Source organism: Manis javanica, chromosome 6 (genome assembly GCF_040802235.1).
Source record: "Manis javanica isolate MJ-LG chromosome 6, MJ_LKY, whole genome shotgun sequence".
In the NCBI taxonomy this organism is placed as follows: domain Eukaryota; kingdom Metazoa; phylum Chordata; class Mammalia; order Pholidota; family Manidae; genus Manis; species Manis javanica.
Genome location: NC_133161.1, coordinates 49,651,540 through 49,672,481, shown reverse-complemented (window position 1 = coordinate 49,672,481; position 20,942 = coordinate 49,651,540). Strand labels below are relative to the sequence as shown.

Here is a 20,942-nt window from a genome sequence, read left to right as displayed (position 1 = left end):
TTTCAAACTGGCAATTTGAGACTTTTGCCAGTAGGTAATAATATAGAAGCCTTTCTCTTCTGTAACTAGCCCTGATTTTTAAAAGTGCATTGCTTTCATTAGTTCAAAAGAAGTGACACATCTGCCCTGTCCCAGCCACCAGCTTTTCTGAACCACAGTGTTATGTTTATTACTATTAGAGTGAACAGTGTCCATAGACCTGAAAATTGGGGAGGACAGGTTTGCAGAAAGTAAGAAACAAGACTTTAGAAATGATTTAGTGTCTTGGGTAGAGTCATGCATAACTCTAAGGTAAAAGCTTAATCAGGTTTGATTGGCAAGTGAAAGGCTCATGCATCAGAGAAATCGCTGACTTCAGTGACGTATGGTCCCTGGCTGCATGCCTGCTGCATTCCTCTGTCAGGCTGCCACCGTTGCCCTCTCGCTGTTCTATGATGTAGGACATGACCAAGATTGACAGAGAGAAAAGGTTGAAGGGCAGTTGTTAAAATGTCACCCACCCAGACTGAAAACCAAATGGCTTAATTTACCATGATGCATTTTAATTAATGAGAGTGAAAATGTGAAGAGGTTGTGGTTTCTAATCAAACAAAGTAATGCTTTAGCTACCGAAATGCAAATGAATTAATTGAGAGGGGAAACAAAAGTTAATTAGGTCAAAACGATATATTAAAAAGAAACTAAAAACACCTTTGCCACAATCTATAGTTGGTTTGTGGTAAAAGAAGAGATATCTAGCAATTAAAGAGTCAAATGTAAATATTTTAACATTTGATTGCTTTGTGACTTCAGTGATGTTTCAATCTATGTAAATATAATCTTTACATTTCATTGCAGATATTTTAACATAGAATCTTGTTGGCTCTCCGTGGGTGCTGTTTGTTTTGTTTTGTTTAAGCACTCTGCCTTTCCTTTAGGATGTACTGATTCCCTGATGCTAATAATCCTTAACTCATAGCTAAACTCAGGCTGCAAAAATGATGTTTTCTTTTGCCTCCTGTAAACTGTTGAATGGAGATCATTGTATGTTAGTTAAAAATTTTTAAGTTGTTAACTGAGTCTTATATATACAGTATATTGTGCTGTATAAAACAAGGATCTTGAAGGCTTTTTGTAATTGTGGTGGTGGTGGCTATTTTGGTCTAAGAATTAAAAATTTGTTTTTAAGTACACCCGTGGAGTATTGTCTGCCCTCTAGTGGTTAAAAGTAATTTTGCAATATCCCTTATATTTTAGTGCTTTAAATTACAAGAAAAAAGCTACAGGATATTTTGTATCTTTGATATTTGAATAAAGTTTCTTCAGAATTGCAGTATTTCTCTACCCCTACAAAGAGCGTATTAATTTGACATTAATTTCATTATCATTTAATTCCACTCCTGGTTCTAATAGTGATTTCCTGTTTGTCTCCTCTCTTTGGTTCCTATATTTAGGAAGAGAATAATGGGAGATAATATTTCCCATTTCCTGAACTACTCATAGGATTATGTATTACATTTGTGTTATGTTTTGAGAGGATAACTTCATGATATATGACAAACGATACTGGGTTACTAAGAAGGATGTGGTAAAGACCTGAAGTTCAAAGAAAAATGCGATAAAATAGTATGTGAGTAATTCTTGACTATTCTTAATGTCTCAGGCAAATTAAACTAACCAAACTCTCTCTTGATTTTCATTACTCTTCCGAAATAGATGTCTCCTCACACCTGCCTGCTAACAGAAACCTACACTGTTCCAGGTATTTCCACTGAAGCAGTAGCTCCAGCCCCAGATGAATCCTTTATATTGTGAGATGGGGAGATGATAAAAGAGTTCAGGAGAAAAAGGTTAACAACAATTAACCCCTTTCAAAATAAGCTTTAAGTGAATTGAGGAAAAATTTGATGTTCTAATGAATAATGTGACATTCCTAAGTAATATGGTATATTTTACACAGTATAACAAGAAGTGAGCTTGTAGAGGCTGGGCAGACCTGTCTAGCCCACCCAACAGCCACGCTTTTGTTTCTATAGTAATAGTGGCTGGGACAGTGTGCCAGATGGAGAGACTACATTTCCCAGTTTCACTTGCAGATTGGATTGGCCAATGACATGAAAGAGGAAGTTATTGGATGGTGATCTTTAAAGAGCACCCTTGGAAAAAGAGCACCCTTTTGCTGTCTGCCTTTGTTTTTGCTGCCCCGAAGGGAGCCTGATGGGTTGGGGGAAGCTGTGTGCTTAGCATGTGGAGCAGACAGATGGCAGGAGTCTGGATCCTTTATGACTGGAATTCCTACACTAGCCCAGAATGGCTTTCTTCCAGACATTTTTATGTGAGAAAAAAAGTGTTTCTTGGTTAAAACAGTGTTATTTAGGTTTTCTGTTGCATGTAGCTGCATCCATTGATTTGGGTCTGGAAGGATTTTGATAGGAAAGAGGCCCTTAAGGTGAAGGAATTAGTATGAACAAAGGTATGGAAATAGAAAGTGCATGTTTCTAGGAATAACATAGGATATTCATTAAATAATATGACATGTTCCAAAGGCAGAGTCTCACATAATGTCTGCAGGAAGATCTTTAGGGGAAAAAAAAGAAAAAGACACATGAAGTACGTAGGGGCCTGCACTCTTGTTCTTGCCTATTTCATTTTGTTGGTCACACTTAGGTGAACACTGACCTTTCATTTTTCTCACTGAGAAATTGGTCCCAGAGTCAGTTCATTATTTTTTTCCTTTTTTTATTTCTCAAGGTCATTGTCATATTGTGATGTATGAAGTATGGACCTGAGATCACATGAAAGTTGCCTTCCATGAAGATCGTTGGTGTTTAACATGCATCCCAGCTTTTCCCTGAAGCCCCCATGCTCCAGTCACCTTTACAGGGTGGAGGAGGTGTAGATTAGGACCAATCCAAATGGAATTTCCTTGGGGGGATGGAAGTGTTGGAAGAGAGGAGGAGGGATAGGGAATGGGAGATTTGGGGGGATGTGCCTGGGAAAGCACATGAGAAGAACATAATTGCTACCTCACTTCTATTGTTATGCTAGTTAAAAGGCCAGTGTTTGGAGGAAAGTCAGGTTAAACCATTTGAGTGATTCTCATTGTTTTGGCATTATGTTCTCAGCACTTAAATGGCCAGATGACAATATTCATTTATAAGTTGAGTTAGATACTAGTTTAAAATAATTCTAGGAATAAAAATCTTCTACTGCAGTGATTCTTAAACTTTATGAAATCACAAACCCCACTGAGAATTTACCAAAAACTCCAAACTCTCATCCTAGAAAAATGCACATATATATGTAATGATTCAGAGAAAATGTTATTTTTAGTAGCTATAAGCATACCTTATAAGGAGAGATCCATTTTTGTTTAGTTAAAAATTGAAGTTTTAACTGAAACATCAAAATATAATAGATGTAAAATTCCAAAGAGATTATCACTTGCAGACTCTATGAAGGAAGTGGTTGGAAAGCGGCTCCACCAGCCCTCAGACAGGATCTAGGTTTACGAAGAGATTTCTTTGGAGAGTGTTGTTACCTTGCTGTGAATGCCCCCTACCCTTGGCCAGATGTCAGGGATTACTGCTCCCCTCCCTCTTCACCAGGGAGAGGTTTCTATATGATGAGGAAATGTGTTCCATGTGGTTGAGAGACCAAGGATGGTGCCTGGCTCCAGGCCAAAAGCTCAACCATCTGGGGCAGCAGGATGGAGGAGGTGTGATGAGGGCCTCCAGTGTGGAGGGTGAGCCATGCGTGACCATATACAGGCTTCAGGAAAAAGAGATTTGTGGAAGTTGTTTCAAGTCCCACTGAAGAGGACTCTCAGGATCTCAGGAGAGAAATGGGCATGCATGGACTGGGTGCCTGTGTCCCATGGGGAGGCTGAGACCAGCCAGGGCATTGAAAGGAATCTTGGGAAACAGAAGAATTACAGGGAGAGGGCCCAGCAACAATGGGCGGTTCCCCCTCCTCTGGGTACAACAGTGAATCCACCAGCCCTGGTAAGCACTGCCCCATCCTCTTCCCTTTCATCTCAAATTCTGTTCCATCCCTTTGGAGTCCAACAAAGCAGCTGGAGAGTGAGGAAGCAGGTGAGGCTGGAAGGGAAGCAGAAGTCAACCATACTCCTGGCCCCAAAGTCAGGCCTCACATGGGAAAAGTGGAGAATAAGTGAATAAATGATAGCTGAATGCAGATCGAAATGTTGATTACAATGGAACTGAGATTGCACATTTTTGACTTAAAGAGACCAAAGGTCTGACATCCCTTAAGAGCAGTAGTGAAGTTCATGGTAACTGGTCAAGTTTCCATCCAGGGCCAGGGGAAGATGTTTGGACACCCCCTTTTCCTGTCCCTTACGTTTTAAAAGGGGTAGTGGGATGCAGAAATAAAGTTGCATTTTGACCATACCCCACAGGTTGTGCCATTATATTTATACTCTCTGTGGAATGTAAGGAGACCTCCTAGGCCTGCGTGGCCCTTGGGTTCCACATGGAAAATGGGAGCTGTTCTGATGAATAAATATAGGGAGAGATTGGATGTTGGAAATGTGAGCAGAGGAGCAGAAGGGCCAAGTTTTGGGGGAGCACGCAGACTACGTAATTTGTGGGGTCCAGTGCAAAATAAAAGTATAGGGTTCTTGTTCAAGATTATTAAGAATTTCAAGACAGTGACAGCAGAGCTTTAACCAAGAGAGGACCCTGTATGCCTGCATGGATTTCACACCATGAAGCCATGCTGGGGTGAGCAGCAGAGGTCAGAAGAAGAGGGGAACTGGCTAGCAGTCCATTTAAAGAGAGACTTGGGAGAAGAGTCTTGTCTAACAAGGCTTTTTCAGTGAAATGCTGTGCAATGTGATCCCCTCCTCAAGATCCCACAAATGCTCAGTGAAATTGCAAACTCCCTTATTCTGAACGTATTTCTTGTAGAGAGGCTGGTGGAGAGCCTGGTGAGAGACTAAAACTGAATAAGTCACATAGGTAAGGGGACAGCTGACACCTGGTTATTCATCTAACATTTTCCATAAGTGTCAGGGGTTTAGGTAAAGGACCATATTATACAATAAGAAATTTCTTTATGTCATATAATACCAAGGGGCCAGTGGTCTTTTATTTATTTATTAGTATAGCAGATTCTTCATGATACTTTCTCTGTGGCTCAGAACTGGTGGCTGGGACCAAATCCAGAGGTACAGAGTCACTAACTACCTGACATTACCATGAAAACAGTGATGGTGGGGCCAGACCGCCCCTTCAGGGTTTACTAAGAGGTGTAGAGCAGCATGGCCCCTGCCTCTGTGCCCCTGCCCCATGGCTATGCAAGGTTGGCCTGGGGGGAGCCTTGCTGCTACCCTAAAACTGAGGCCAGGAGGTTCCTAGGAAATTGCTCACAGAGCGGTGTTTGGAGCAGATATTGGCAGCTCATTTCTGGCTGGTGTTTGCTTAGGCAGAGCCTCTGCCCCTCCTCCGCAGGGCCAAGAGAGGTGGAGACAAATGGGGGCGACTGTAGTTCTGCCCTTGGCATAGCAAGGACATCTGCATTTTCTGTGGGTCAGCTGGACGCTGAGAAGATGGCTGGCTTGAGCCTTTCTCTGAGGCGATGAGGGGCCTGGCGAGTACAGATGAGAGGAGAGTAGTTGGAAGAGATCAGGCAGCATCAGGTCTCTGGGTCAGCGACCCGCTGAGGCAAGAGTGTGTAGGGCCTCCTGAAGCTCTGGCAGAAGCAGCAACATTATGGAGAGACTGAATCCCCGGCCCCCACACCTCCTCTGCCCAGCCCAAGCCCCAGACAGAAAAGCAGGTTGTTCCTGCAGGCTTACCCCTCCCACGCCCTATCTCTGAGGTGAGAAGGGGAGGGATAGCGGAAGAGCGGAGTGATGCCCCTGCCCCACGTGGGGCCCTTCCAGCCGCCCCCCAGCCAGAGACAGCACCGGAAGCTCTGCTTTGGGCATGAGATTGGCATCTTCAACTGGACTTGACTGAGTTTTTTAATATCAGGAAGTTATGCAATCTGTCCAGGGCATCATTAAGGGATCCCTACCCAGCAGGGAGAAGAGATTCAACTTGGCTCGGGGAGGGCAGGATGGGAGAAAAATAACACCATTTCCTGTTTGTGCCCTATGGAGTTGAGGCTGTTCAATAAACCAGTTGTATCTGATTAAGGGCTTCATAATCTTAGGACTAAAGTTGAATAACCATGCCTCTGTGTTGCGGTATATAGTATTTATAAATTGTTAGTTTAAGAGTGACCAGATTTTTTTCCGTAAATCAAAAACTTGAAATACTAAATGAGGAGAAAAGAGACACACCAAGGCAAATTTTCAGATACAGATAGAGGAGACACTAAACATGGGATCTAATAGTTGCCTTTTTCTTTTCTATTTTTAGAAAAATTTCAATCTTTCTTAGATTCAATAACTGTTGATATAATGGAAAAAATGGGTGTATAAAAATATGTTAGGGATTTGTTATTTGTAAGCATTTGTCAACCATGTTTTTCTATTGAATTACTTAATTTTCATCATAATATTTGTCAGACTACTTTTCTAATTAATTTTTTTCTTCAGTGTAACTGTCCACAATTTTCACCTATGACAGTGTTATGGCTTCAGCCTTTCTCTCTCTCTCTCCATCCCTCTCCCCATTACCAAAAGCTTCTTAATGTTTGCAATGATCTTTTTATTTAGACAAAAATTATCTTATCTTTACAATATGCTTTAAGTTGTTGTTTTACAACTTTCAAGATACTAGCTGCTACAAGGAAAAATTGCTCTCAGTGATGACCCATCAAAAGAGTACAGTGACTCCTCATTCATTGGCTTCCCTACAAAGTCGTTTGCAGATTACAGGCCACAGCTTTATATCATCTTGAGGGACAAATTACAGATTTCCTATTTTTCGTGTTTCAATTCTGCATCATACATTTTCTTGAATCCCAGTCTCCTAAAACGAAAGCAGTACAAAATGTTCTTATTCATCAGAACACTAGCATGTGAGAACATATAAAAATACAAGCCATGATCCTAATTGCCTAATTATACCTGAGTTGGATTTTGTTGCACTTGAAATGAATGAGACATTGATGGGACCCTGAATTTGTAACAGGCACTCAGACTCACACACTTGCTGTTGACTCCTCTCTGTCCCTCTTCACCACCCCACTCCCAACATCTGATTAGTTGCCAAATTCTACCTTTGTATAATGGCAGGACCTCAGGACCTCAGCAGAAGCATCAGTGGTTCTCCGTTTCCTGATAAAGAACATCCAAAGTCCTTTACCTGGCCCCACACGTCTGTGCTCTGTTCTTACCCGATCCTTCTTTCCTCTCCTCTTCCTGTACCCTGTGTTCTCACCAAGCTGAACGCCAGCTGTTCTTGGCTTACCTTGCTTTAGTCCCTTTACTTGTGTTCCTCTCTTTGCCCGAAAGTATACCCTCTCCACCCTCTAGTCTCTGAATGTTCAACATAGAGTCACCTTTCAAAGTCCAGTTTGTGGATTCCCACACGCAGAAACTTTTTTTTTTTTTACCTTATTACTGCCTCTCATAACATTTCATTCATTCTGCAAACATTGAGGTCTTCCCACATGCCAAACATAGTTCTGGGTACTGGGGATATGGCAATGGACAAAAAGTGTGGGATTTATAAAACTGAAATTCTAATAAAAGGGATGGACCCTAAATATATAATATGTCAGATAGGGATAAGTAACATAGTAAAAAATAAACCGGGAGTATTCTGAAAAGTTCTCACTAAGAAGGTGTCATAGCTTGTGACCTTATTTCCTACAAGTCATAATTAAAGTCTCATGCTCTGCTTTATATCAAAAAAATTTTTTTAACATATACTCTCTACTAGAAGGTAATAAGTAGCTTGTTAATTTTTTTAATCTTTTGTAGTACCTTGCACTGCATTTTGTACATATAGATACTTAATAAGTACTTATTAATTAATACAAAGAACAATTACAACAAAACTTACTTGTAAAATGAGATTCAGAGAGAAGAAAAAAATTTGATTTAAAGTTTAAGAAGAAAATCTGAATTTGAGACCTAGGTTATGAAGTGGTGTCCTTTGTTTTTGCAGACAGCTGCTTCAGATGGGACTTTTTATTTTAGACAGGCAAATGTTGGACATTATGTCACAGGCTTACACGTATAGTCCTGTCATTGCAGCTTCCTACTTGTGTGAGGTTATAGAGTAATGAGATTGAGGCCCTATGTGGCTTAGGGGAAGCCATCTCATTACTTTATACTGTAGTCCTGTTTATGTATGGCCTTCAGCAGTTCTCAATTTCTAGGTGTGTGTATTTGCCTTTTTCCTTTTGGGAAACTTAACTTTCTTAGAAACTTCTTTTGAAAAGATGTATTCCTTACCACTGGCCCTGCTCTATTTAATGGCCCATATTAACTGGGATCCAGGTGTACCTTAGGTGCTTTTGATATGGATTCTGGATGTCTTGGGGCTCGCAGATCATGGAGCAAAGTAACCCATTGGCAGACAGTGAAGGCATGGATTCTTGGAGCAAATTGCCCAGTGTCTGGGCGACACTTCTGGCTGCTGTTCTCCCAAACCTTTGAGGCAAATTAGGAACATGTCTCGAGATGCTATCCTTTGTAATTTTTCCAAATCTCAGAGGCAGGCTGGCTATTGCCCCAGGGCTTCTGTTTTCTTCCGTGGTCCTCCCAAATCTCAATGGCAGGTCGGCTGCTGGGTGTGGCATTTTGTTGACTGTGGTCGTACTCATCTTTGTGATGGGTTCCGGACCCCAGTCTTTTACTTCTTCAAAGTTGAGACTTCTTTTCTTTTCCCCTGTAGGGTCTCCTTTAGGCTATAAATAGAAATGAACATTAAAGTAACTTATTATTGTTATAAGCAATAGGTTCAAACTCCAAATTACCTTAAATCCAGACTTTAATCTGCAGAATTGTCAAAGCTATAAAAATTGTGTTTTCATGTGCAGATTTTTTTAAAATAAATAATTTGTATTAAGCCCCTTAAAATAATCTAGTTTCTCTGTCCCTGGACTATTGTTAGACAACTATAAAATATTAATAAAATATATACAGTGAATAATACAGCAGTGTGTTTGAGCAGCAGGAACATTATCAAGTATTGAGATGAGGTAGAAGTTGATTTTACTGCAGTTTATTCTCTTTTAGTTTTTGATTCATGTTGCTTATAAAGTATTTCATATATTTTTACATTTTGATTTTAGAGAAACTTCCTACTGTCTTCTCAGGTTTCTTGTTTTCGCCTTTAAATAAAGGCCTAAGTGGCAGAAACAGAGATCTAGCCAGATTCTGAGGCAGTTGGAAGATGCTCCATTTTCTACCTGCTTGTATTCAGAGTTCTACTCTAAAATAATGTCTTAAGAAACTGATTGTGCTTTTATTAGTTTTTAAATTACCTTTTTGGTAAAGTAGCAGTTGGTTTGTGGATTACTATGTCACTAATATATCAACTTTAAAAGAACAGTTTGAAATACAGCAAGTATTTAATAATTAGATTTAACTTTACCATGAAAGTTTGTCCGTGTGAAGACTCTGATTGTAAAAATTAATACATATTTCACACAAATTTCAGCAAATTTGGAAAATACATAAAAACATAAAGAAGAAAATAAACCTGACTTGCAATTCCATGGAGGGATAAATATTTTACTTAGCTATCAATTTACCTCAAATTTAACCAGCTCGTAATTCCTAAGTAGAAATCATAAATATCATATATATTTTTTTGTAGTTGCAGGTAGTTCATGTGTCCAGCTGAACTGTATCCAGATCTTACTTTTGCAACTGTTTATTACAACTGTGTTCTTCTGAGTCAATTAAAAATTAATGTACTGTATGCTTCCAAAGTATCATACCCTATACTTACATTGTTATTAGAGAGGCCAGGGTTTGGTGCTGTGCTAAAAAATATGTTGTATTGATATATCAGTGCTGTCATGGGGAGGCTGAAGTTTGATTAAAAAACAAAGCATAAACTTACTCCTTATTGTTTACAAAAGCATTAGACTAAGGACAAATATATAGTTAATGCTAGTCATGTTAGAGTTAAAAAACTTACCTCAACATATTTTTCATAATTTTCTTTGCTGTGAAGATTGGACATCATTAATTCATCTGCACAAAAGCTGTTCGATGTTAATGAGCTTGAAATGGCTAAAGTCAATAAAATGAATCGTTTTGATGAAATTACTTCCATTTTTGACCAAAATCTAGAATTAAGTTTATATGTGCAGCCTGATGTCTACAAGAAGAGAAACTGTGTACTTTTTATACTGTCTAAAAACAAAAAGAAGTTTGCTTTCACAGTGAAATCAACCCCACATGGTTTAAGTATTAATATTAATTAGAGTGTTTAACTAAAAATGTATGTAAGGAATGTGGGTAATTCATTTTAGGAAGACAGCAGTGTTTCTGCTTACAAATTCATTAACTTTGGAAATAATTTTCTTTATGATGAAGGAGCTTCTAATTAGGAAAGTTTGGGGCCATAGCAATTAAGATTCCAAACAAACAGAATGCTTGATTTCTCTGAGCTCAATCAAAAAGTATTTTGGTGTTTGCGTCAATTCTTGGGAGAAGGAAAAAATAGTATTCAATACATGCTAGCTGTGTTAAAGTTTTTTTAATCCACACAAAAGAGGCATAATATTTTCAAAATGTCAAATAAAATTAAGACTGTGAAGAGAACTCTAAGTTGTGTAATGTCGAAATAAAATGCCATTAATTAACTTTTTGTAAAATGCTTTTTGGTTATTAAAAGGCTTCAGGAGTAAATGTCAGCTGTAACAGGAAGGGTGTGCATAAGACCATGCAAGACATTTTGACAAACTGGCTGTCTCAGAAGAAGCTGGAGGCAGTTCAAATCCTTTTGTATGTGTCCTGTGGGCCTTATTTGGCAAAACTGTGTAAATCACAGGTTTTTATCTTCATAAGGATGCCTTATCCTACCTTACTCCTCAAAGCCCTTAAGAACCCCAACAGAGGTTTGGTAAGTCACATACATGCTGATTTTGTTGCTCCCCTGGCCCTATTTTGAGGTAATCTTGCATTGCCACAGGCATACTGACAACATGGCATAAGAAAAGAATTTATAGAATAAATGCTTATTTATTGAAATACCAAAGTGGTCTCTTTTGGAGCAGATGACTGGTATTCTTAAATGCCTGTCTTATCACTAGACTGCCTAGTTCTAGAGATTTCATTACTTGTTCCCTGTCCATTCATTACCTGTTCACTCAACCCTCTCAGGAGAAAAAGATCTTACTTTGATTGATTTCCAGTGCTCTAGCTACTTAGACACAGACAATTAGAGGGGAATTCACAAAAGAAGTCATAAAATTGCACCTTTTGTGTCAGGAATTGTACCAACTCTAGCCTCTCTTATCAACCTACCATGATTTGAGGCATGAAATAGGAATAAAGGAAGACCTTTCTCTGTATTACAGATTTCCAGAACAAATCAGAAAGTTGAAAAACAGTAGTCGGTACAGTCTTGGGTACCTCAAGATCTCACTTGCCCACAGCCTCTTTTATTGGAGTTGACATCATTGGCCTCATTTGTTTTGGTCTGTGAGTGCCAAGAATCCCCACAGTAGGAGGCAATTAATTCAGTTCATAGTCTAGGGTTAATTTTGTAATGCTGTTATTGGATTATTTGGGTTTAATTTCCCTGAGGATTTAATGCATTTCTCTTCCACATTGTTCCTTGGCAAACTGCTGATGGAACTTCCTTCTATTGTGGTCAGTAGATCCAAACTTTTGAGAAATGGGTGAAGCAAGGAGCAAGTTATGTTGGCCAACTTAGCACCCTGGAAAAAGTGGAAAGGTCTCTTTCAAAATATGTTTGTACCTAGCTCTTTCACATGTTAGCGATTCACCTGTTTTCAGCACTGCCACTTAGGATTTTGGCACATTGGTTAGCATTTTTCTGACTGCAGTTAGCATCCAGAATAGCTGGTAGGACTGATTACGCCCCTGCCTGCCTCCACCAGGTTTAAGTTTCCAAGTTTGGAGTGTAATTATAATTATCTTACGAATATAGGGCTTGGCTCTTCTCAACCATATTTTCAGTTAGTTTTGAAAATGTTAATAGATAAAAAAGCAACATTACCTAACATACATAGTACAAAATCAACATAAATGTTTTAATGAAATGTGCTGCTGCATACATGGCACAGGGATTCTTGATGAGACATATGAGCATTAAAAAAAAATCTATCTCCCTGACACATGGCATTTACATACATGCCTCATTTACTAAGATTTTAGAGACCTTAAGGCTGCTTACTTCGAAGCCTGTCTCCACAGTTTGGGCACTTCTCCCGAGCTTGAGACACCCCCCAATGCTCAGCCTCCTACTAGACAATGCTGCTGGGATGTCCCACAAGCATCTCAAGTCTTGTATGTCCAAAGTGCAATTTATCTTTGCAATACCTCTCTCTCCTCCTTGTTTCCCATTTCAATGAATAGTACTGATATGGTCAGGGTCCAGACAGGAGATGGAACACACATAGTAGTTGAACAGGAAATGATTAACATAAGCAATTATTAATTATAAGGGATTAATGATAATAGGGCAAAGGATACACTAGGCTCAAGGGAGAGTATCCGAAGAAAGCACAAACTGATTGGAATTCAGACTGTACTGGGTAGTGTGGATGACAGAGAAGTTTGCTGGGTCACCCTGGACCAGAGCCCATCCACAGTCACATGTGGGAGACACCTTTTGCAGGGGTCAGATGGGCCAGTGCTGGGGGTGCAATTTCTGGGATATCTTTGAGACTCACTGGGAATCTGCCACTGAAAGTCAGTGGGGGTGAGCGCTGTTGGATGTCCCCTACATGCACCCTGGCAGCCATGTGTAGGAGCAAAAAGAAGTAAATGGAAGCACATTTGAACCAGAAGGAGATGTCCCCTCCTCCTTCAGTGCCCCTCTAGGGTCTTTCACTGACAGAGCTTAACATTATGCCAGCTGCAGAGGAGAAATGCTTGCCATGTCCATCTCCATTATCTCAGAGCAAGAAATGAAGAGGGGATTTGGAGCTGAGAGGCACTAAGTAGATAACTGGTATAGTTACTGTCATCCACTCATTCATCCAAGCCAAAATCCTGGACTGTTTCCTCCCCTCTTCTCCCCACCCCATGCTACTGTTAATGAGCAGCTGTTTCTAGTTTTGAGCTATTTTACTCAATGATAATAGGCAGTATGTTTTGAGCACTTATATGCAGTAACTGTTGTAAGTACTTTGTGAGTTAACTTTCATAATAACTCCATGATCAGGTACGAATATTATTTATTGTTCCTACTGTGCAGAAAAGGAAGCTAAGGTGCAGAAGGATTAAGCAACTTCCCCTTACTGTGCTAGTCTACTCAATCAAGTCCAGTCTCCTCTCACTTGTGAACAGCTCTTAACATCTGTTCACACCTCACTTGTGAACAGCTCTTAACATCTGTTCACACCACTCCATCCCCATTGCCATTACTCAGTTCACCATTTTCTCTTGCCTAGACCCTTTTCTTGGTCCTCTCCAATTCTGCCACAGTGCAATCAGAACATTTTGTATAAAATACAATGTATTGATGATTTCTTCCTTAGTTCCTTTCAGTGGCTTCCCATTTCTCTTGGAAATGTTTAGATAGCCCATTCTTCATTACTTGTACTCTTTATTATTTCTGCAGCAATATCTCTCCCCACTTCCTACCAACTCTATGCTTTAGAACCAACTTCTTTCTGTTCTTCCAAACAGATGCACTTTCTCTTGCTCTAGGCCCGGGATTTTCCTGTGCATGGAGTATTCATCCACCCCCTTCTCTCCTTCTTAGTAGGCTAGCCTAGCCTAGCCGTTACACCTGTTCACTGGTTGAGTCTCACCTGAGGCATCACCTGTGGTGAGAAGGCTCTCCTGGCTTCCGGCTTCAGTAGACTGCTCTTTGTTCTTCCTAATCATGATAGTTTCACCCTGACTTGTTCTGTTTCCTTATTTCCTCCTCCACTGCTCTGGAAATGTTGTGCTGGCAGGACCTTACTTATGTGGACCATAGTTGCATTTCCATTATCTATCTTAGATGCTCAGGAAATCTTATTTCTAAATGAATGAATACATTTTTCGTTAGTATTGGGAATAGGAGTTAAAACTGAAGTTGCTGCTATTTTCCCCCATTTTGGCTGTTGACCAGAGTTTTTCTTTACTGTGATTTATACATTATAAGAACTTAAGTTTGTTGGCTTATCCTGAAATCATAACATCTTATCATTTTCCTATTGAGGATTCACATCTGAGCCTTTTCCAGACTGAGCCCCATAGATGGACAGTCAGTTGTAAGTAGGTTGAATGTGAGTTCAGGTTTGTTCTGTTTATAGTGCAACATGCAGATTGATAAATTCCATATGTTCTGATGGATCTTCTCATGTTGATGGGCCCAGGTACCACAAAGGGTGTGAAAAGGGACTATCCAGCTTCAAGGAGGGCTTCCTGACAATGTGTCAGGGTCTCCCAGCAGGCAGACTTATTGGTACCTCTGGCTGAGGACAGTGAAGGTTTCTGTGATTGCTTATCATTTTTCCATGCCCACTAGGTACACCCTAACCTCTAGCAGGCAGTTAGAGTCAGGGACAAATCATTTTCACCAATCAGAAACTGAGCTGATTTGTGTCAGATTTAAGACTCTGTCAGGCTCTGGTTTATTTGCAACTCTAGAAAAATATTTAAAATAAGAGGTAGTTTCTATGCCATGGGTTGCAAGTTTTTATTTAAATCTCTATATGTCAGGGCAAGCTCACACCACACATGGATCCATGCTCCTGAGGCCATGGTGAGGTCTATCAAAGAGATAGTGAATTTTAATATCCAGAGGAACCTCATTATAGAAACCTTCTCCTCACCTTCAACCCAGCAATAAACTTCTAGAGCATTTGTCTTTTTCCCCTGTTTCTTTTTTTCCCTTTCCTTCTAAGCATGATCCAGTTGTTGAGTTACATAGAATAATTTATGAGAGTTATAGTCTTATTCTGCATTTCATGTTTGCAAAGTATTTTGCAACCATTTAATTAATTTCAGGCCCTCTTAAGAGATGGGGATGGGTGGTGATATTATTGTATAATATAGTCCAGTATTTTGTGTGCAAAGAAGAAAAACCTGTCATGGTTCTGAATAAAATCACCCTATGCAAATTGTATTAAATGTCTATTTTAAACATGTGCATGATGCCTTTGTTTCAAGATTTATGAGTGGCTTGTTATAATGAGCTTGTCATATTTTGATAGCAGGATTGTATTTACTTCTCTGCTTTTTATTATGACACATTACGATGCCAGGGCCTTGGAAGGTGCTAGCATAAATGTGAGACAAAGATTATTCCTTCATGTAGTAAAAGCAGCTGAAATTCAATTCTAGTTGAAGTAACTTTTAAAGAATCAATTTGTACAAGAATAAACATTAAATATTTATAGAAATTAATTCATATGATTTATTATAGAAGGTTGCTTAAATGGCAAGGTCCCTATGTCTGAAAGACATATTTTAGAACAATATATTGAACAAAGTTTCAGTATCAGTATTAAATCTTTCAAATGATGTGGAGTGGTAATGTTTAAAGAAATGTTTAAAGCAATTGTGCAAGGCTGATTAGGAAGCAGCCTCTCTACAGCACAGCTTTCCAATTCGAGCTTTTATGCCTTTTAATGTTTCATTTTTATCGACATTTTTTCCTTGCAGGAAAAATGTGTGATTTTTACTGGTCTGGCAGGGAGTTGTGGTAACTCTTGCCAAAGTGTCAAGAAAACTCAAAATTTTCTACTTGAGGGGCAAAGACCAGATGTTTAGTTAAAACAACACATAGCTTTTATACAAATACAGGTAATGGAAACCAAGACCTTTCCTGGGATTTTTTTCTTTTCTTTGTGGCCAGCCTTGCTTTTATATTCTTAAAGTAAGCAAGCAGCCATTTTGTTTTCCAACCTGAGCAGAATGATTTAATTTCTTACAAAGTTTGTGCATTTCAATATCTTGTTTTTTTTGTTTTGTTTTAACTTGGCTTTGAAGGATTCTGCTTTAAAATGTGGCATGTGTTCTTCAAAGAGGAAGTTGCTTTATTAAAAAGAAAACCCTAGACTTTCAAAAGTTTAAGAAGGACTAGTGTAAGCTTTAGGCTATTTCCAGGACCCCAGGCCACACCTTCGCTGGGGAGGAAATCTGTTGCTTAAGCCTACATTGGTGTGGGTTTTGGAGGTTGTTTACAAGGACAAGTGTTTTCCCATCTCAAACAGGAATTAGGGCAGATAGGTAGCTAATAAAAATGAGCATCATCACCAGTGTGGATCCTTCTAGAAGCTTTTTTATCTTTTTTATCTCTGTTGAAGGGCTGCCAAGGGGGGGGCTAATTGAAATATACATATGAATGGGTTGTTTGTGTTTTCTTTTTCACTGGGGATCTTGCAGCTTCTGTGCTCCTGAGTGCTACTGGTAAGAGCTTCTGCAATGGTCTACAGCAGCCACACAATTGCCATGGTTCTGAGCAGAACAGGTCTAGCTCTGACCACCCTTGCAAGAACACATTGGCACTTTGAGTTGATTCTTTTCTGTTACTGGTCCTTTGGCTTTGACTATACTGCCTTTGCTTTAGGTCTGAGTTCATGTGCGAGGTTCATACCAGTGGGCCCCTGGATCATTTGGATCAAGTGACTGGACTTCATTACTGAGGATCATTACTTGATCCCTTTACCACTGGTTTTTTTGCTCCCCCGAAGGGATGTGTCCATGACATAGCCAAGAATTACAGCATGGCAGTTCTGCTGGATAAACTCAGCCAATTCCATGATAAATGAAACTCAACCAATTCCAAGCAAGCAAACAGAAAAACCCTCAGTCAAATAGTTGTCTTTGGAGGAGCATTTAAAAATGTATTTTTAAACCAACAGTGACTTTGGGTATAAATTTAATTAAAGGAGATTTCTGGCAATCTCCTGATTCTAAAAGGTGAGATAAGGCAGAAAATTCTGTATGAATTGACGGTAAATGAACTAAATAAATGTTGGTATAATCCTATTAAATACCTAACAGATTTAATTCTATACTGGGTTTTATACCAGGTGAGTTAAAGAAATCAGAGATATCCCCCTTGAGAAGTAAAGTAAAGAAAATAGACAAAGCTGGTAAAGGTTTTTTAGGCTATACTTAGATGCACAAGCAGGCATACCAACTCCATGGAATATAGCTTATTTCAAACACAGGCTAGAATGATGCAGAGCAGTTTTACAATGGTGGGTTTTGGCTGATGGGCCCTGATTGAGGCTTCTCTGATTCATTGATAGGAGTAGCCAATGATCCATGACCTAGAAGCATCCAACTAGGAGACTAATGTGAATCTTCCAGTGAATACCACCTCTGGCCATTCCCCATTCCCCAACCTCTAGGTCAAGAGCATTAAAATAGCCCTCCCTATGTTTCCATAGTCTTTGAGCTGATATGTTTGTTTAAATTTTACCACTTCAAAGCTTCCCTTAATGTATATCTTAACCTGATCTCACTTGAATAAAAATATCCAGGGAGGAGTCTCACAATCGTGGGCATCCCCTGTGATACAAGCTAAGCTGGGTATGTTAGACAGAATAGGAGGGGAATGTGGGCCCACTTTGGACCTCTCTGCCTCTTGAACAGTTTCCTATTCTTGTAAATATTTTATAGTTTGAGGGTTTCATGTTGGCACAGTTGCAAATGTAGGCTCTCCCTTACCTGGTATATTACTCAGAGTTCTGTGCTTGCACCTTACTGGAATTTCTTTATGAGGATACAGGATGTCTTACAAATGGGATTGGGGCCTATAGAACATCTGGAGCCTAGAACTCAAGTCACCATTGGGACTTTCTGCTGGATTCTCCTTGCATTGGTGCATTATTACCTCTCAGTGCTTCAGTTTCATTATCCCCCTCCTACTGATGTCTTGATTTTTCTGCTTTTCTACCCATTTGTTAATATACTCTGAGTATATATACTCTGAGCTTCAGCCACCCCATGAGAAACTGCCTTATCTCAGTTTCAGATTCCAATGCTAGGGAAGGATTCTGATTGGCCCAATCTAGATTAAGCAACCCATCCTGAACCACTCATCTGTGGTCGGGTGTGGGTGACATTGCACTAACATAGAAGATCCTACTGTAAACCTCTTAGAGAGCTGGGGATGGGTGGTGCTACTGGGAAGACAAATGCAAAAGGTGTCCAATAAAGCTGGACAGAGTGTAAGGGAGAATCTGCACGCTTCCTCCCTGAATCCAGCTTACCATGCAGAGGAAAACTACTTCCTACATTGGTAAACCAGGTTCTGAGTTACAGTCAAAAGATGACTTAACAATTCAATGTTGATGTAGGCATTTCTCTGTTTCTGTCTAAAGATGCGAGGGAGGTCTTTGTCCTAGCCCAGTGAGGCCAGTGGACAGTGCTTTCATCTGTGCCATCTGGGTCTTTGTTTTGCAAGCAGGTGTTCTTGTGAGATATTTTTTAGGGCTCATGTGGGGCTTTGATAGTAAAAACAAAACAAAAAACAAATTCTAGGTCTTCCTTCCTTAGGGGCAGTTGAAGGCACAATTCCCAGTTATTTCTCCATATATCCATCAAAAGCAGTATCAACTTCAAGAGCCTATAAGATTCTCTTTCTCTTCTGGCAGGTGAGATTCCTGGCTCAGGTGTTTCTCTTTGACATTTGGAGGTACTCCTGTTTGTAGTGTTATGCTCAGCTCCAAATATGAAGCACTATCCTGAGAATTTCAAGACCAGGTGGTTTTGTTCCTAAATAGTCCTAAACTCTTTTTAACTTGGGCCTCTTTCCTAAATGTTTTATGCCTTTTATTTTGCTAGTAATATTGGCTTGCCTCATTTTCCCACTGAATTTAAGGTTGAGTGAGTTCTGTGACCTGGAGTAGAGTGGTTCATTGCTTTTTTGATCAAGAAATTTCATTTTTCTATCAGGTTGGCAAATTTGCCATTCTCTGCCTGACACTGGGTAGTTGTCCTTGGAAGCACTCCAAAATTCCCTTTCCTTATATGAACTATGTAGCGATCAGTAAGGAGAGTTTACTTTGGAGATGGTAAAAATAAGACTCTTGTGTATAATTCCAAGTATAAGCATATGTTCTTTTGGTAATTAGCTTCATTGTTCTCTGTCAACTTTTTGACAGTATTTACACTAAATTACAAGTAATAATAATGGGACATTCTAGTTCAGCTCTATAAGCACATCTATCTACAATAAAATATTTGCTTTTAGTGACAGAAAGTATTTTAGAAGTGTTCATTAAAACAATTTGATAACTGTGTATCCATTATTAATAACCCAAGACAGGGAATTACATGTTATGTGACTCATGAAACCAATAAGGAAGCTGCCATTTCCATAATTATAAAGAATTCATATCATATCCATTTTACTATTCTATATCATTTGACCCATTTATGGCTCATTCTGAAAGAGTAGGATTTAAAAATTTATAAAGTTTTCAAATGAAAAATCTGCCAGGTAATTTCTGCTTTCCATTACTAGCAGCAGTAGGTGCTCTCCATCTGAGAGGCTGGGTTGCTTAGCTCCACACCCCCTCTGTAACTCCATACTGGGTAAAGGAAGTTCAGGATGCTCTGGGTTTTGCTGGTCTCTCTTGCTCAGGATAGAGTCTGAGCAGGGGACACATGTTCCCCTCTGGGAAACCTTCTGTGGAGTAAATTGTGAAAAGTTGGAGTGGGGGTGTGCGATGTGGATTACCCACATTCTGGAACAAATTAAAGCTGAGGGTTGAAGGGCAGCCACTTGGTGTCCACATGCTGTCTGTTCAGCAGCCCACTCAGTTTGTGCGTGGCTCATCTGGAGAAAAAGTTGAGTAGATGCTCAGCAGGGCTGGCTGAGTCATCAGCCCTGAGAGTGCCCCCAAATGTTGGCTCCCGGTTGCTGCTCCCCTGTGGCTTTCATTCTTACTGTTTTAGAGTTAGTTAAACATAGGGAGGTAGGAAGCTGCAGTGGAAGGCAGGCAGGGAGGGAGGCAAGTATAACTGGAAGCTTGGTGGAGGAGCTCTTGTCTCCTAGGTTTTCTTTTTGGCACCCAAGAGAGAATCAGGCCTGGCAAAGAGTCTTGGCCTGTTATTCTTTTCCCTCACCCCCACCCCAAATCTGAAAAGTAGTTGAATTTGGAGCACTTGTAACCAGGGTCAAGGAGACCCCCAGATTTTTGTCACATCTGAGAATCTGGGGCAACCGTGTGCTTTATACTTGGTAAATTAGGACAGATCCCATTGCATCACCTCCTCTCTCTTTGTATGGGACTGTGAACAGACAGTTGTTGAAGTGATTTTGATGAAATGTGACAATTGCAGACTGTGGCCACCGACCAAAGAATCTGAGCATCCAAAGAATACAGCATCCAACATTTTTTTTTCAGGCTACAAAATATAAGCTGGCCAATATTTACTGCTTGTACGAATAGCTCAAGCCAAGTTTGCTAAGCCTACAGAGCAGACCTCTTACTGCTGCTAATTTTACTATTAGAAAACAAAAGAGAAATAGGAACCAGTATGGAATAGCTGACCAAGGGCATTTGTCAAAGCCATGTAAGCTCAGGTAATCAGAAGAGAGGGTGACTTCCTTTTTTGAAAAACAAAAAGGGACTCAATTTGCACAGAAATAAAATGGGAAAAAGTGTAATGTAGAGAGAACTATAAGCTACTTTAGATTCTGCGCTGAGCTTTCGGGATGGCAGTGATTTACATTTTAAGGCAGCCACCAGGGAAATGATAAAAACTCTCTAGGGAAATTTCCAATATGATGGATAGAACTTTAATATTAATATAGGATTCATCATGATAATGTAAGTCATAGATCTAAATCTTCCTTCATCAATTGAATCAGTCCTTTTCCAGCCTATTATACAGGTAGTACATGCTTTAAATAATGTCATGTAACAGGCCTGAT

General features: G+C 39.7%; 1 protein-coding gene across 1 annotated transcript; it reads right to left on the bottom strand.

Moving 5' to 3' along the window:
* Nucleotides 1-8,373: 8,373 nt before the first annotated feature.
* Nucleotides 8,374-10,255, bottom strand: NPVF (neuropeptide VF precursor). Its single transcript, XM_017658776.3, has 2 exons — nucleotides 10,053-10,255; nucleotides 8,374-8,811 (listed from the first exon to the last, which is right to left on the bottom strand). Exons 1-2 carry the CDS (start codon nucleotides 10,188-10,190, stop codon nucleotides 8,374-8,376), a joined length of 576 nt encoding a protein of 191 aa, XP_017514265.3. The 5' UTR covers nucleotides 10,191-10,255.
* Nucleotides 10,256-20,942: the final 10,687 nt, after the last annotated feature.